General features: G+C 48.7%; 1 protein-coding gene across 17 annotated transcripts in view; it reads left to right on the top strand.

Annotated features, from left to right (window-relative positions):
• Positions 1-14,729, top strand: part of SCRIB (scribble planar cell polarity protein) — a 232,708-nt gene that overhangs the window by 170,880 nt on the left and 47,099 nt on the right. For 15 of the 17 annotated variants that reach the window (XM_074943613.1, XM_074943609.1, XM_074943619.1 and 12 more), the window contains 6 exons: positions 2,712-2,810; positions 2,991-3,038; positions 3,447-3,606; positions 10,357-10,531; positions 12,531-12,620; positions 13,057-13,245. In XM_074943613.1, coding sequence (XP_074799714.1) covers positions 2,712-2,810; positions 2,991-3,038; positions 3,447-3,606; positions 10,357-10,531; positions 12,531-12,620; positions 13,057-13,245 — 761 coding nt within the window. The remainder of the gene's footprint in view (positions 1-2,711; positions 2,811-2,990; positions 3,039-3,446; positions 3,607-10,356; positions 10,532-12,530; positions 12,621-13,056; positions 13,246-14,729) is intronic. The other 2 variants (XM_074943620.1, XM_074943615.1) reach the window with 1 other exon arrangement.

The following is a 14,729-nucleotide window of genomic DNA, read 5'->3' as shown; positions in this document are numbered from 1 at the left end:
AGAACACTGGTCCACTTGCAGCAGGGAAATATGCCAATGGTCCTGTTACTCGTTTTCACAGTGCCTATGTGGCACTATTGAAAACCTAGAGAGAGATCCAGCCTGCCTCAAAGAGTCACATTATGAACTGGACAGACATCCCTGTCTGGGCCCAAATGAGACCTAGGCTGAAGAGCCAGAGTTCAAGTGATTCAGATACAGTAACTCCTCACTTAAAGTCGTCCTGGTTAATGTTGTTCCATTGTTTCATTGCTGATCAATTAGGGAACATGCTCGTTTAAAGTTGCGCAATGCTCCCTTATAACGTTGTGTGGCAGTCACCTGTTTTGTCCACTGCTGGCAGAAAGAGCAGCCCGTTGGAGCGAGCTGGTGGCGGCTTGGCACCAGGGTGAACCAGCAGCCCCCCATCAACTCCCCACTCTCCTAAGTTCCCTGTTCGGCAGCTGCTCAGCAGGCTATCAATTGCCGGCAGTTCAGCTGTCCCTCTCTCCACTGCTGTGTGCTGCTCCTGCCCTCTGCCCTGGAGTTGCTCCTGGGAGCCTCCTGCTTGCTGTGCAAGTAGGCAGGGGGAAGAGGGGTGCTAATGTCAGAGTGTCCCCCTCCCCCGTTCCTGCCCCCCGCTTATCCCCTCTCCATAGAGCAGGGAGGGACATGACAGGGCTCAGGACGGAGGGAGCTTGCTGGCAGCAGCTGCTGTCTCAACTTGCTGATTTACTTAAATCATCCGATGAAGTGGGCTGTAGCCCATGAAAGCTTATGCTCAAATAAATTGGTTAGTCTCTAAGGTGCCACAAGTCCTCCTGTTCTTTTTGCGAATACAGACTAACAGGGCTGCTCCTCTGAAACCTTAAAAAGGCAGTGTACTTAGAGTGGGGTCAGCGTACTTAAAGGGGCAATGCATGTCTCTCTCTCTCACACAGGGTGTGTGTCTCTGTCTCTCTGCCACGCTGTCTCCCCTCCCTCCATTCCTGCTGCCTTGTAGCGTGTGAGGCTACATTAGCAACAATGGGTTAACCCTCGAGGGCTCAGCCGAGGGCTAGTTCATCATTGAGCAGTAAGACATTCCCTGGGAAATATCCCCCCCTCTGACTCCATCACCTCAACCAAGCTTAGAGCGTGTACAGTATTAAATTGTTTGTTTAAAACGTATATATAAAATGTCTTTTGTCTGGTGAAAAAAATTTCCCTGGAACCTAACTCCCCCTCTTTACATTAATTCTTATGGAGAAATTGGATTCGCTTAACATGGTTTTGCTAAAAGTAGCATTTTTCAGGAACATAACTATAACGTTAAGCAAGGAGTTACTGTATTTTAAAATCTCTTTCCAAGCTGGGTGGATTATTGTTAATCTGAGCAGAAGGGAAGACAACCAAACAAGAATAGACATCACCAGTTAGAGCAAAGAGAAGGGCAGCAAACAAGCAAGGCTGAGTTAAGGCAGCCAAAGGGGCTGAGGGAGCGAGAAAAGAGGGAAGGAATCAAGTGTGGAATTGAAGGGGAGAGACCATGTAACCACTGGTGAGGAAAGCTCTTGCCCCCACCGTCCTGAGGCCCTGAACAGGGTACCGCTCCCCATATAGGAAGAAAAAGGCTAGGAGCAGAGGAGTTTGTTTATAGGTACCCAGTGTAAAGCAGACGTGTTCCCTTTTCAGGGGAGAGAGGAGAAGCCAGATCAGAGAGAGTCAAGGGTGAGGCTGGAAGCAGGAGGTCAAGGCACTGGTCGTAGGTGGCACGTTCACTGACTGTAGTGATGAAGGGGAGGAGGGAGGTGGCAGAAGTGCAGGATCTCAGGTGGATTTTTATCCCGGGGGATTAGGGTGTGGTTGTGTTGTGAAGGGGGTGAGAATAGGGGCAAGGCAGATGTGTGTCTGGGATGGGATTGGGGGGTGGGGGGAGACAGAAGGTGAAAGGAGGAGAGCAGAAAAGTTACAAGGAACTTGAAGTCCTGTTGGATCGTCTCAGTCTTTTCTGTCAGTACATTGGCAAAGATGCTAAGTGGGGAAACGCATAAGGAGGCAAGAAGAGGAAATGGTGGGTCCTCCAGATGATAGATCCCTTCCTAGAAGGCAGCTGAGATGTTCTCAATGCTAGTAAGAGGACCACAGAAATCTACAGGAGCCCTCAGTGTAGGGGGTGTGTGGGCACCTGCACTGACACTGGTTTAAGTAGGAGTGCAATAGCTCCTGCACTGAAATACAGGAGGAAACGGCCAGGCCTTCTTACAGGGATAACTGGACTAGCACCAGAGACAAGGCTGAGAGGTAACCTAAACTCTGTTATAGTCTTGGCCTTCACAAATACTGTGAGGTAGTCTAAAATCTGGCATACCCAATCCAGACTTAGGAACTGGAGTCCAGTGTTTGGCTACCCATAGAGCCCATTGTTTGCAGGCCGACATAAGCTAGTGTGGCTGAGCCGAAATCCCCAAGGAGCCTGGGAGCAGCACTGCCACCTGTGAGACCACCACTGAACCAGGAGGCTCTGCCACCAGCAGAAGCATTGGCCTGTCCAGGGCATGAGAGCCAGCAGTGTAACATGCTCATGTCCAAGGAAGCCACTGTGCATGGCAGCTACTCTGTCCGAGGCTGGGGGCTCTGTCTCGGATGCTCCACTCTCCAGTCTCAAAACACATAAGGGGCTGGTTCTTTTCCTGTTCTCTTCTTTATAGCAGCTATGATTAGCCTGACCTCTTCTGTCTCTGTCTCTGCAGCTGCGTCCCCCCTCTCCCCCCTCTCCTGAGGATGTCCCAGTCAATGTCAAGCAGGCATACAAGACCTTTGCAGCGGTGCCCCTGTCACAGGCAAATAAGGTAGGGGTGGGGCAGGGATGATGACCTGGCTGCACAGACACCAGGGTGGCAGGGACGATGGGGATACTGGGAGCATCACAGGTGGGTCAGGAATGAGAATGGAGGCAGGAGGTGCTGTGGGTGAGGCAAAGACAAAGATAACCCCTCTCTCAGAAGTTTCCCTTTTCTCTCTCTCCTCAGGAAACGCATGGTCAGACAAGCACCGAGAAACCTAAAGCTTCTCCTGAGGTGAGTTTCAGTGGCTGGAAACGGAGTTGGAGTTGGGAGTCCTGATCACAGACCTTGGGGGATAAGGGCAGGATCCCAATGTGGGTAGATAGGAGGCAAAGTTCCCATCTGTGGCAATGTGGAGAGAGGGTTCAGACATGGGGTAGGGACCTGATGAAAGCAGGCATGTGGCCTGTGCCTGAAGGGACTGGATATGGGGTAGGGACCTGGGGAAGGCAGGCATGGGACATATACTCAGGGAGATTGGATATGGGGCAGGGATCCAGGGAAGGTGGGCACAGGGCACATGCCTGAAGAGATTGGACGTGAGGTAGGGACACAGGAAAGGTAGGCATGGGCACTTGCCTGCGGGGATTGGATATGGGGCAGGGTCTTTTAGTGGCTGACATGCTGCTGTGGCTGTTGCAGATGATGTCGTCCAGGGGACTGCACAGCCCAGAGCAGCGATCCTTCCGTGAGAGGCAAAAGTACTTTGAGATCGAGGTGAAGCAGCAGCAGGTGGAGAAGCCCCCGAAGCGTGTCTCCCTGGTGGGGGAGGATGACCTGAAGAAAATGAAGGAGGAGGAAGGTGCGATGGAGACAGTTTTGGGGTGTTAGGTTTCTCTTTTGTGCTCTTGCGGGGTCTGTCCCCAGCTTGTTGGCTTTTGAGAGTGGGGGATCCTGCCTATTGAACATGGGACTGGAAGGGACCTCCTGAGTCACTGAGTCCAGTCCACTGCTATTACAGGCAACTCTGTCCTATCTTCCCATTCATAAACTTACCAAGCTCCACCTTACAAGTAGTTGGGCTGTTTGCCCCCTGCTCCTACCGGAAGGCTATTCCAGAACCCCGCTGCTTGGATGGTTGGAATTGGAAATACTCTTCTAATTTCCAGCCATCGGCTCCTGGGTTCCGGTTTATTAGGATGGGCGGGAGGGTGTCTCAAGCAACAGTACCATAAAATATTGAACCCCTGCGGCCAGGCCTGAAAAATCATGAGACTGGCTTTAAAATGACGCGTGTTGGGTCTGTCTTTGCCTTCTGGCTTTGGAGCCCCTCTGAGTCCCATCTTCAAGCTTCTCTCCACAGCCAGGAGTGCTACCGTGTTTGTGTTTTAAATGGAAGCTGAGATTCTCCTTTGCTTATTCCCACTCCTGGGATGGGCTGGCCTGTACAACTCTGACAGTTAACAGTAGCTAGCAGTGCCCACTGAAGCACTTATATGCTGCCTCCGGCCCCTCTCTTCCCTGTTTTGAAGGGTCTAAGGGTGAGGCTATAAAAAGGGATTGCAGCACTCCTTCCAGCCGCCCGCAGCAGCAGACTACCAACCTCTCTGGACCTGGGATCCAGATCCTATTTTTGATACAAGTGCTATCTAAAAACATTTTGGTTTAGAGTTTTACGCTGTTAAGATTGTACATAGTTAGTAGTTACAGTTTTGGATAGGTAGTTTTTAGCAACGATATGTAAGCTTTGGCTCCAAACTGAGGTGTCTTCTATGGCAGATCTGAAAACTAAGAAGCCAAGTTTTAAATGCTTTTCGTCCTACCCAGCAGTCTTCTCATAACACAAGAACTAAGGGTCACCAAATGAAATTAATAGGAAGCAGGTTTAAAACAAACAAAAGGCAGTATTTTTTTCCACACAATGCACAGTCAACCTGTGGAACTCTCTGCCAGAGGTTGTTGTGAAGGCCAAGACAATAGCAGAGTTCAAAAAAGAATTAGATAAATTCATGGAGGGTAGGTCCATCAATGACTATTAGCCAGGATGGGTAGGGATGGTGTCCCTAGGCTATGTTTGCCAGAAGCTGAAATGGGCGACAGGGGTTCATTCCCTCTGAAGCACCTGGCATCAGAAGACAGGACACTGGGCTAGATGGACCTTCAGTCTGACCCAGTATGGCCATATAAGATTTTCTGTCTTATTATCTATCCCTTTCCTAATGATTCACAACATTCTGTTTGCTTTTTTGGCTGCGCTGCACATTGAGTAGATGTTTTCAGAGAACTATCCACAATGACTCCAAGATCTCTTCCTTGAGTGGTAACAGCTAATTTAGACCCCATCATTTTGTATGTATAGTTCGGATTAAGTTTTCCAATGTTCATTACTTTGCATTTATCTGCCATTTTGTTGCCCAGTCACCTAGTTTTGTGAAATCCCTTTGCATCGCTTCACAGTCTGCTTTCTACTTAACTATCCTGAGAAGTTTTGTATCAGCTACAGATTTTGACACCTCACTGTTTACATAAGAACGGCCATACTGGGTCAGACCAAAGGTCCATCTAGCCCAGTATCCTGTCTTCCGACAGTGGCCAATGCCAGGTGCCCCAGAGGGAATGAATAGAACAGGCAATCATAGAATCATAGACTATCAGGGTTGGAAGGGACCTCAGGAGGTCATCTAGTCCAACCCCCTGCTCAAAGCAGGACCAATCCCCAACTAAATCATCCCAGCCAGGGCTTTGTCAAGCCTGACCTTAAAAACCTCTAAGGAAGGAGATTCCACCACCTCCCTTGGTAACCCATTCCAGTGTTTCACCACCCTCCTTGTGAAAAAGTTTTTCCTAATATCCAACCTAAACCTCCCCCACTGCAACTTGAGACCATTACTCCTTGTTCTGTCATCAGCTACCACTGAGAACAGTCTAGAGCCATCCTCTTTGGAACCCCCTTTCAGGTAGTTGAAAGCAGCTATCAAGTCCCCCCTCGTTCTTCTCTTCCATAGACTAAACATTCCCAGTTCCCTCAGCCTCTCCTCATAAGTCATGTGTTCATCAAGTGATCCATCCCCTGTCGCTTATTTCCAGCTTCTGACAAACAGAGGCTAGTGACATCATCCCTGCCCATCCTGGAGAATAGCCATTGATGGACCTATACTCCATGAACTTATCTAGTCTTTTTTGAACCCTGTTATACTCTTGGCCTTCACAACAGCCTCTGGCAGAGAGTTCCACAGGTTGACTGTGCATTGTGTGGAAAAAAATACTGCCTTTTGTTTGTTTTAAACCTGCTGCCTATTAATTTCATTTGGTGACCCCTAGTTCTTGTGTTATGAGAGGGAATAAATAACACTTCCTTATTTACTTTCTCCACACCAGTCATGATTTTAAAGACATCAATCATATCCCCCCTTAGATATCTTTTCCAAGTTGAAAAGTCCCAGTCTTATTAATCTCTCCTCATACGGAAGCCATTCCATACCCCTAATCATTTTTGTTGCCGCTTTCTGAACCTTTTCCAATTCCAATATATCTTTTTTGAGATTAGGTGACCACATCTGCACAAAGTATTCAAGATGTGGGCGTACCATGGATTTATACAAAGGCAATATGATATTTTCTGCCTTACTATCTATCCCTTTCTTGATGATTCCCAACATTCTGTTCACTTCTTTGACTGCCGCTGCACATTGACAGATGTTTTCAGAGAACTCTCCACAATGACTCCAAAAATCTCTTTCTTGAGTGGTAATGGCTAATTTAGACCCCATCGTTTTATATGTACAATTGGGATTATGTTTTCCAATGTGCATTACGTTGCATTTATCATTGAATTTTATCTGCCATTTTATTGTCCAGTCACCCAGTTTTGAGAGATCCTTTTGTGGCTCTTTGCAGTCAGCCTGGGACTTAACTATTTTAAGTAGTTTTGTGTCATCTGCGAATTTTGCCACTTCACTGTCTATCTCTTTTTCCAGATCATTTACGAATATGTTGAACAGTACTGATCCCAGTACAGATCCCTGAGGGACACCACTATTTACCTCTCTCTGTTCTGAAAACTGAGCATTTGTTTCTATCCTTTGTTTCCTATCTTTTAACCAGTTACTTATCCATGACAGGACCTTCCCTCTTATTCCATGGCAGCTTACTTTGCATAAGAGCCTTTGGTGAGGGACCTTGTCAAAGGCTTTCTGAAAATCTAAGTACACTATATCCACTGGATCACCCTTTTCCACATGCTTGATACACCTCAAAGAATTCTAGTAGATTAATGATGCATGATTTCCCTTTACAAAAAACATGTTGACTCTTCCCCAACAAATCTCCCCAGAAAAATCATGGAGCAGGTCCTCAAGGAATCTATTTTGAAGCACTTGGAAGAGAGGAAGGTGATCAGGAAGAGTCAACATGGATTCACCAAGGGCAAGTCATGCCTGACCAACCTGATTGGCTTTTATGATGAGATAACTGGCTCTGTGGATAAGGGGGAAGTGGTGGACATGATATACCTTGACTTTAGCAAAGCTTTTGATACGGTCTCGCATAGTATTCTTGTCAGCAAGTTAAAGAAGTATGGATTGGATGAATGAAGAAGTATGGATTGGATGAATGAACCCTATAAGGTTGGCAGAAAGCTGGCTAAATCGTCAGGCTCAACAGGTCCTGATCAATGGCTTGATGTCTAGTTGGCAGCCGGTATCAGTGGAGTGCCCTGTGGGTTGGTCCGGGGGCCGGTTTTGTTCAACATCTTCATTAATGATCTGGTTGATGGGATGGATTGCACCCTCAGCAAGTTTGCAGATGACACTAAGATGGGGGGGGAGGTAGATACGCTGGAGGGTAGGATAGGGTCCCGAGTGACCTAGACAAACAGGAGGATTGGGCCAAAATAAATCTGATGAGGTTCAACAAGGACAAGTGCAGTGTCCTGCACTTAGGATGGAAGAATCCCATGCACCGCTACAGGCTGGGAACCGACTGGCTAAGCGGCAGTTCTGCAGAAAAGGACCTGGGGATTTCAGTGGACGAGAATCTGGATATGAGTCAACAGTGTGCCCTTGTTGCCAAGAAGGCTAACGGCATATTGGGCTGCATTAGTAGGAGCCTTGCCAGCAGATCGAGGGAAGTGATTATTCCCCTCTATTTGGCACTGGTGAGGCCAGTAGATCAAGGGACATGATCGTTCCCCTCTATTCAACATTGGTGAGACCTCATCTGGAGTACTGTGTCCAGTTTTGGATCCCCCATTACAGAAAGGATGTGGACAAATTGGAGAGAGTCCAGCAGAGGGCAACGAAAATGATTAGGGGGTTGGGGCACATGACTTACGAAGAGAGGCTGAGGGAACTGGGGTTATTTAGTCTACAAAAGAGAAGAGTGAGGGGAGATTTGATAGCAGCCTTCAACTACCTGAAGAGGGGTTCCAAAGAGGATGGAGCTAGGTTCTCAGTTCTCAGTGGTGGCAGATGGCAGAACAAGAAGCAATGGTCTCAAGTTGCAGTGGGGAAGGTCTAGATTGGATATTAGGAAACACTATTTCACTAGGAGAGTAGTGAAGCACTGGAATGGGTTCCCTAGGGAGGTGGTGGAATCTCCATCCTTAGAGGCTTTTAAGGCCCAGCTTGACAAAGCCCTGGCTGGGATGATTGAGTTGGTGTTGGTCCTGCTTTGAGCAGGGGATTGGACTAGATGACCTCCTGAGGTCTCTTCCAACCCTAATATTCTTTGATTTTCATGGATTCATAGAGTCCAAGACCAGAAGGGACCACTGTGATCATCTAGTCTGACCTCCTGAATAAAACAGAGCATAAAACTTACCCAAAATAATAATTTGTAGAGAAACATCCATTTTTTTAAAGGGTCTTATTCATGTGTACCCTCCTGTTTCCAATCCTGTACCTTCACAGGACCTGAATTTTGTTGTGTCTCACTTGATGGGTTCCTCCTTTGAACCCTTGGCAACAACTCTACTGCTGCTATCAGTGAAACCAGTGTTTTTGATAGCAGTTACCTCTGCAAGGTGTTTGAGAGAGATACAGAAACTTTCAGCCAACTCTCCTTTTACAGTATTCCACAAAGGCAAGGTCTCTCTCAGGCCACTCCCTAAATATATGCCTAAAGTCATATCTTCGTTCTACTTCAACCAGACTATCTTCCAGTGTTCTTTCTGAAGCCTCATTCTTCCAGGATTGAAGAAAAACTTCATACCTGGGATTTTCGGAGGGCTCTGGCATTTTATCTGGACCACACAAGATCTGGCAAAGGTCCCTCCTTCACCAAGGATAATAGACCACTTCACTAGGGCTCATTCTACTTCATCAGCCTTTTTGAACAACATTGCAATAGCAGACATTTACAAAGCAGCAACGTAGTGGTTGTGCATACCTTCTCCAGACACTACAGTATTACTCAAGCTTCCCAAGATGTGCGGGCCATGGAAGCAGGCGAAGTGGTTGGACAGGTCTCAAAAATATCCCCTTCTTGTATAAAAAAAAAAGTATCCCCCTCTTGCATTCCCCTGCCTTCCAACCCCTGCATGCTTAAACCCATCTTAGGTGAAAGGTCTAACTGATCGCCATACCTGGGGTTGGGAAGGAATTTTCCCTTGGGTCAGTTTGGCAGAGACCCTGGGGGTTTTTCGCCTTCCTGCACCACAGGTTACATGTCACTTGCAGGTTTAAACTAGTGTACATGGTGGATTCTCTGTAACTTGAAGTCTTTAAACCATGATTTGAGGCCTTCAGTAACTCAACCAGAGGTTAGGAATCTATTTCAGGAGTGGGTGAGTGAGGTTCTGTGGCCTATGATGTGCAGGAGGTCAGACTAGATGATCACGATGGTCCCTTCTGACCTTAAAGCCTATCAGTCTATAAATCTATGAGAATATAGGGCTCTGAACAGTCTGTGCCCATGGGAGGAGGGTGGAGTTTTGCCCATCCCTTGCCATGACTCTGGCCTCCATTGGGTGGGCAGGATCATCAGCTAATCTGGCCTCCATCCCCCAGCAGAGTCCTACCTATTGGCTCCCCATTTCACTGTCCCTGATGTGTGGGGAGTGGGTCTGCTTGTCAGCTCAGCTGGGGGGATGATGTTTGCCCGTTAGCTCCTGGGGCTCTATGCCCATGGAGGGATAGGTCTGAATCTGGCTGTTGACTCCTAGAGGTCTGATCCCAGACACGCATATCAGATCCTGTGGGGTCCATCTCAACAGGGGGTCTGCCCACTGGTTCCTAGGCGGTTCCCATCCATGGAGGAGTTACAGAGGGTGAAGCGGTTGGAGGCTCTCTGAGATTATAGCCAGGAAGAAAGGTAGGGAAAAGGTTTTGCTGATTACAAAGAAGTGATTAAGAGGACAGGTTGAAAGGCATCGAGGCTTGGAAAGGAGTAGATGCTAAGAGAGCTCAAGAGAAGTGTGTCTTCAGGGAGGGAATCGATTCAAAGACAGTTACAGAAACTGTAGGATTCTATTGCAGAGAGTGAGCGAGGCCCTTAAAGGGAAAGGACCTACCCAGAGATTGTTCCCATGAACTTCGGTGGCCATGGGAAACACTGCTGGCAGCCAGCTCTGCAGTTCTCTTCCCACTCATATGGGTCTGTCTCATTTTGGCAGCTCGTAAACTGCAGCAGAAACGGGCTCTGCTGTTGGAGGAGGAGGAGGAGGAGGAAGAGGAGGATGTGGGGAAGCAGATGCCCGATATGAGCATGCAGTCCAGTGTCATCATCGAAGGAGTGGAGTACAAGATCAAGAGACTAAATGGAAGGAGCATCCAGTCCCCGGCAACTCGGTAAGACCAGCTGGCAGCTCAGATCCAGCTCTGTGTCCTAGGAGTATGCCAGCATCACCTTTCCCCAGATGGGGAGGTCTGGGCAGGCCCCACCCCCTTTGCGGGGGAATTGGGTATCACAAGGCATACAGTTTGTCTCCAGGTCCTTGTTCTCAAACGAGTGGCTGCCCAGATCCTGCCCTTGGGTACCTGGAGTCATTGATTGTAGTTGTGGCTAGCTTGGGACACACACCTCTTTGCTGAGCCTGTGCCAAGCCCTGCCCCATAGGCTCTTGCATTATGCCTGGGTCTGCAGGAGTCTCTTTCCCCAGGCTGTGGTTCTGCATTGGTGGTGCTTCTTTCATTCCTTGCCCTGCAGATTTGCCTTACAGGTGGAGAATTGGGCTTCAAACGGAATAAAGCTCAGGTTGCTGCCTTTGAACTTTCTCAGAATCTTGTCTGTCTGACTCTTTCCCCATAAGCTGCGGCAGGACCATGCCTCGGGGCCAAAGGGCCAGTCATCTTTGTCTTGTATGCTTTGGCTTAGAGTCTTCTCATGCTGCCTGACCGCGCTAGGGACAGTCCATACCCTCATGTTTGCTCCAGTTTCTGCTCCCCATCTCCTCATTAGCATTTGTAGCATCCAGTCTCAGTCCAGAAACACCTCGCATTACACCTGCATAGTGAAGGTTCCCCACTGCACTGCCGTGCTAAACTGGGCTCCTGGCAAACACTAAAGAAGGGCAGCAGGCAAACATGCAGTCTTTGCAGAGGCAGTTTATCCATTCCTCTCACCACAGCCAGATGCAGCTCAGATAGCGTCACTCTGTGAAGGTGGGGTGCAGGTCACCGCCCTTTGGTGCTCTCCCTTTGGTGGGCTAAAGGGTTGTGGGCCAGTCCATCCTACAGTGAGCTCTGGAGAATGTATCTGTGGCACCCACATCACTGGCTCAGTTGCACCTCAGGCTGATTGCTCAGTTGATCTCCAGTGAGTTTAATAGAAGGACGGTACTTAGGGTGGGAACAGGCTACAACTCCTCTACCCCATCAACTCCTTCTCTGATCTGGGTGGGAATAGGCAGCTGGTGGCAATATTGTGATAGGAAATAAAATCTTTGGTTGCTTATTCAGGGCCAAATTCTGTGCTGACTTATACCTAGAGCACACTGGGCCAATGGCATTGCAAAGGGTGTCTACGAGGGCTGCCTGAGGGCAGACTTTGTGCCTTCAGAGAGATCTGACATCAGCAAAGGAAAAGCAAGAAGCGGTCAGTCACCCATCACAGCCTGGAGGCTGGAGGGAGCAGGGTTGGATTTAGGAAAGAGCTGTCAGGTGAGCACAATAATTTACACTTGATACATGAGGCCAGGGTGACACAGTCAGACCTCTGGGTGAGGAAGATGAGTTTGGATGCCTGTCTGGGGTGAGATAGATGCATACATCAGAGAGGATGCAGCTGTGATAATGGAGATGGGACATGATTGGGGCCTGGACCTGCTGAGAGCTCATGATGTCAGAACAGAGAGAAAGGTAGGCTCTTCGAGATTCTGAGGAGAAATCCCCAGCCTGGAGGTAGAAGGAAGGGGGATGGCTCTCAGATTACAGGGCAAGTGCCAGCAGTCTCAGTGATAACAAAGATGAGGCAGAATGAAGAGGATGTGTACCTGTCAGCCTGCTCCCAGTATCTTGAGGTTCTGCCATAGGACCTGGGAGGCTCTTCCTATGATCTGCAAGTTCTGGTTTCACCAACTGACCTGGTTACCAGGTGACTCATTCCTACTGATCCTGCTCACATGCCCTTGAAGGCTTCCTCCCCCGGGCAGATGGGACTGGAGGGATAAGCTCTATGTGCATGATACCAAAGCTGTCAGGCAAATACATCAAGAGCCACATCACTGAGCTGAGTTGTAGTGTCTGCTTCCTGTGGCTCAGGTCCATGGGAAGGGGGATCTGTGCTCTGAACCCTCCAGGGTATGCATGCCTCCAGCATGCTTGGTTGACATGTCTGTGTTGCTGCCAGGATCTCTGAGGCAGATGAGCACAGCAGCTCCCAGAGAAACTCACTGGAAGAAGGATTCAAGCCCGAGCAGAGACCTAACTCTATGTCTGGGTAAGAGGGGACTCTGGAGGGGGAGGAGTGACACTGCACTGCAACACCCCCTGCCCTTCCCTGCCTGCTGCCCACAGACTGCCACATAGTGGGCCAGACCACTCTGCCTTTCAGCAAGGAATGGGGTAACAGGCAGGCTTCGGGGAGGTGTGGGATATAGAGCAGGGACCTGTCTTTGGGGAGGGATGGGTGTTGGGGGGCACAGGTCGGGTACAGGGCATGCGGGGCACGGGTTGGGTACTTAGTGAGAGCCAGAAGCCTGGGGGGTTGGACTAGGGATGCGGTGGGGCCCTTCCTTTGAGGAGATCTTGGGGGGCTCAGGGCTTTGGGCAGGGTACAAGGTAGGACCTCTACTTTGAGGAGGGAGAGCAGGAAGTCTGGGGACTGGAGGGTGGGCTGGGCCAAGCCCCTTGTTATTCCTGGCTTCTCTTCCCAGACTGATCCCAGTTTACCCAGGAGGGGGCGAGACAGGGGCACCTGTGCGAACGGCCAAAGCTGAGCGACGGCACCAGGAGCGATTGCGGATGCAGAGCCCTGAGTTCCTGAGTACCCAGGAGAAGGAGCTGTCTCCAGCTGAGCGCCGGGCCCTGGAGGCAGAGAAACGAGCCATGTGGAGGGCAGCACGGTGAGTCAAGGGGAGCCTGATATCCCTCTTTCTTTACTAGCAGGGTCTGATGTCGTGTCATTGAATCTGTAGCATCAGAGAGAGGGAATGTTTAGGGGCCAGGGGTAAGGGAGATTGTAGTGACCAGAACATAGTGCACAGGCCTATCTGCCTATCCAATCCTGTCTACCTCTGACAGGAGCTTGAGGGGTTCGTCTCTTCTTTATTCTTTAGCAACACTTGTGTAGGTCTTCATGACAATAAAGTCTCATTGTATTGACTTCAGCTCAGGCACTGACGTTCATGTGACCGTGCGCAATTCCCTTCCCTCTCTTTGCACCTGTTCTTTCCACCTGTTCCATAGAATCAGAACAAAGAGACTTGCAGTGAAACTTAAAAGGTGGCAAATGCAAAACTGATAAAAGGAAATTCCTTTCTACACACATAATGGGCAATTAGACTGTGGAACTCACAACCACAAGATGTTATTGAGGCCAGGTTCAAATAGGGTTTGAACACTTATATGGATAACAAACATGTCCAAAGTTATAACAATGAATGCAAACAAACATTTTGGAAACAAGATAAAAACTCCTGCTTCGGGATTTAAAACAGTCTCTATTAGGAGTTAGAATGAGATCTTCATGGGTGTAGATTATTCCACAATTGTTACCACAAGGTTTCTTGCCCATTCCTCTGAAGCACCTGGTGCTGACCACTGCTGGAGACAGGATACTGGACTAGATGGACTTCGGGTCTGATCCAGTCTGGCAATTCCTATGTTCCTGTGTCTGTTGGGGATCTTCCTCCCATGGAGGCTATGAGGATGAATGAGTTAATGTTTGTAAAGTCTTCGAGAGCCTTGGATGGAAGATGCTGGAGCCAGTGCATTGGTTTGAGGCTGGAAAGCTGAGAGTCCCATGTTATTAGAAAGGTCGCATAGTATTATTGTACCTTTTATAGTTATTTAAAACCAAATTAAACCAATGTTCACAGAACCAAGGCTCATCCCTCTTTCCCTGGGGAGACGATGCCTCAGCAACAGGGTTCCCATTCCTTCCTCTGTGAGGGGATGATTCTCCAGCCAGATCCCTCTTCCAGCCAGGACGTTCTTCCATAGCACTTCCTTAATTTCACCACATTTTATGGCATTCTGTATAATCTCTCCCTATAAATCTGGCCCTCTGGCTGCCGAAGCACTGTTGCTCTTCTCTGAAGTTTCTTCAGTGTTTAATATGAGGCACCCAGATATAGGCATGACATTTCAGTCAGTGTATTACTAAGGACTATCTCTGCTTTTCATTTCATGCCTCTCTAGAGCAGCCCCAAGTAGCACTGGTCTCATTCTGTTACTGTGTCACATTGTACACTCTGTTGTAAATGGCTCTTTGCTCTCGTAGCTTCCTTCTGGCCATTTCTGCTCCCCCAGGCATAGTGTCAGGGGTTTGCACTTGTATGGCACATGACACAGAGCACTGCTGTCATTAAGGATGGGTTCTGTTTTT

This window comes from Natator depressus, chromosome 2 (genome assembly GCF_965152275.1).
Source record: "Natator depressus isolate rNatDep1 chromosome 2, rNatDep2.hap1, whole genome shotgun sequence".
Taxonomy (NCBI): Eukaryota; Metazoa; Chordata; order Testudines; family Cheloniidae; genus Natator; species Natator depressus.
The sequence above is the reverse complement of the archived record's forward strand: the minus strand, read 5'-3'. Positions and strand labels throughout refer to the sequence as shown.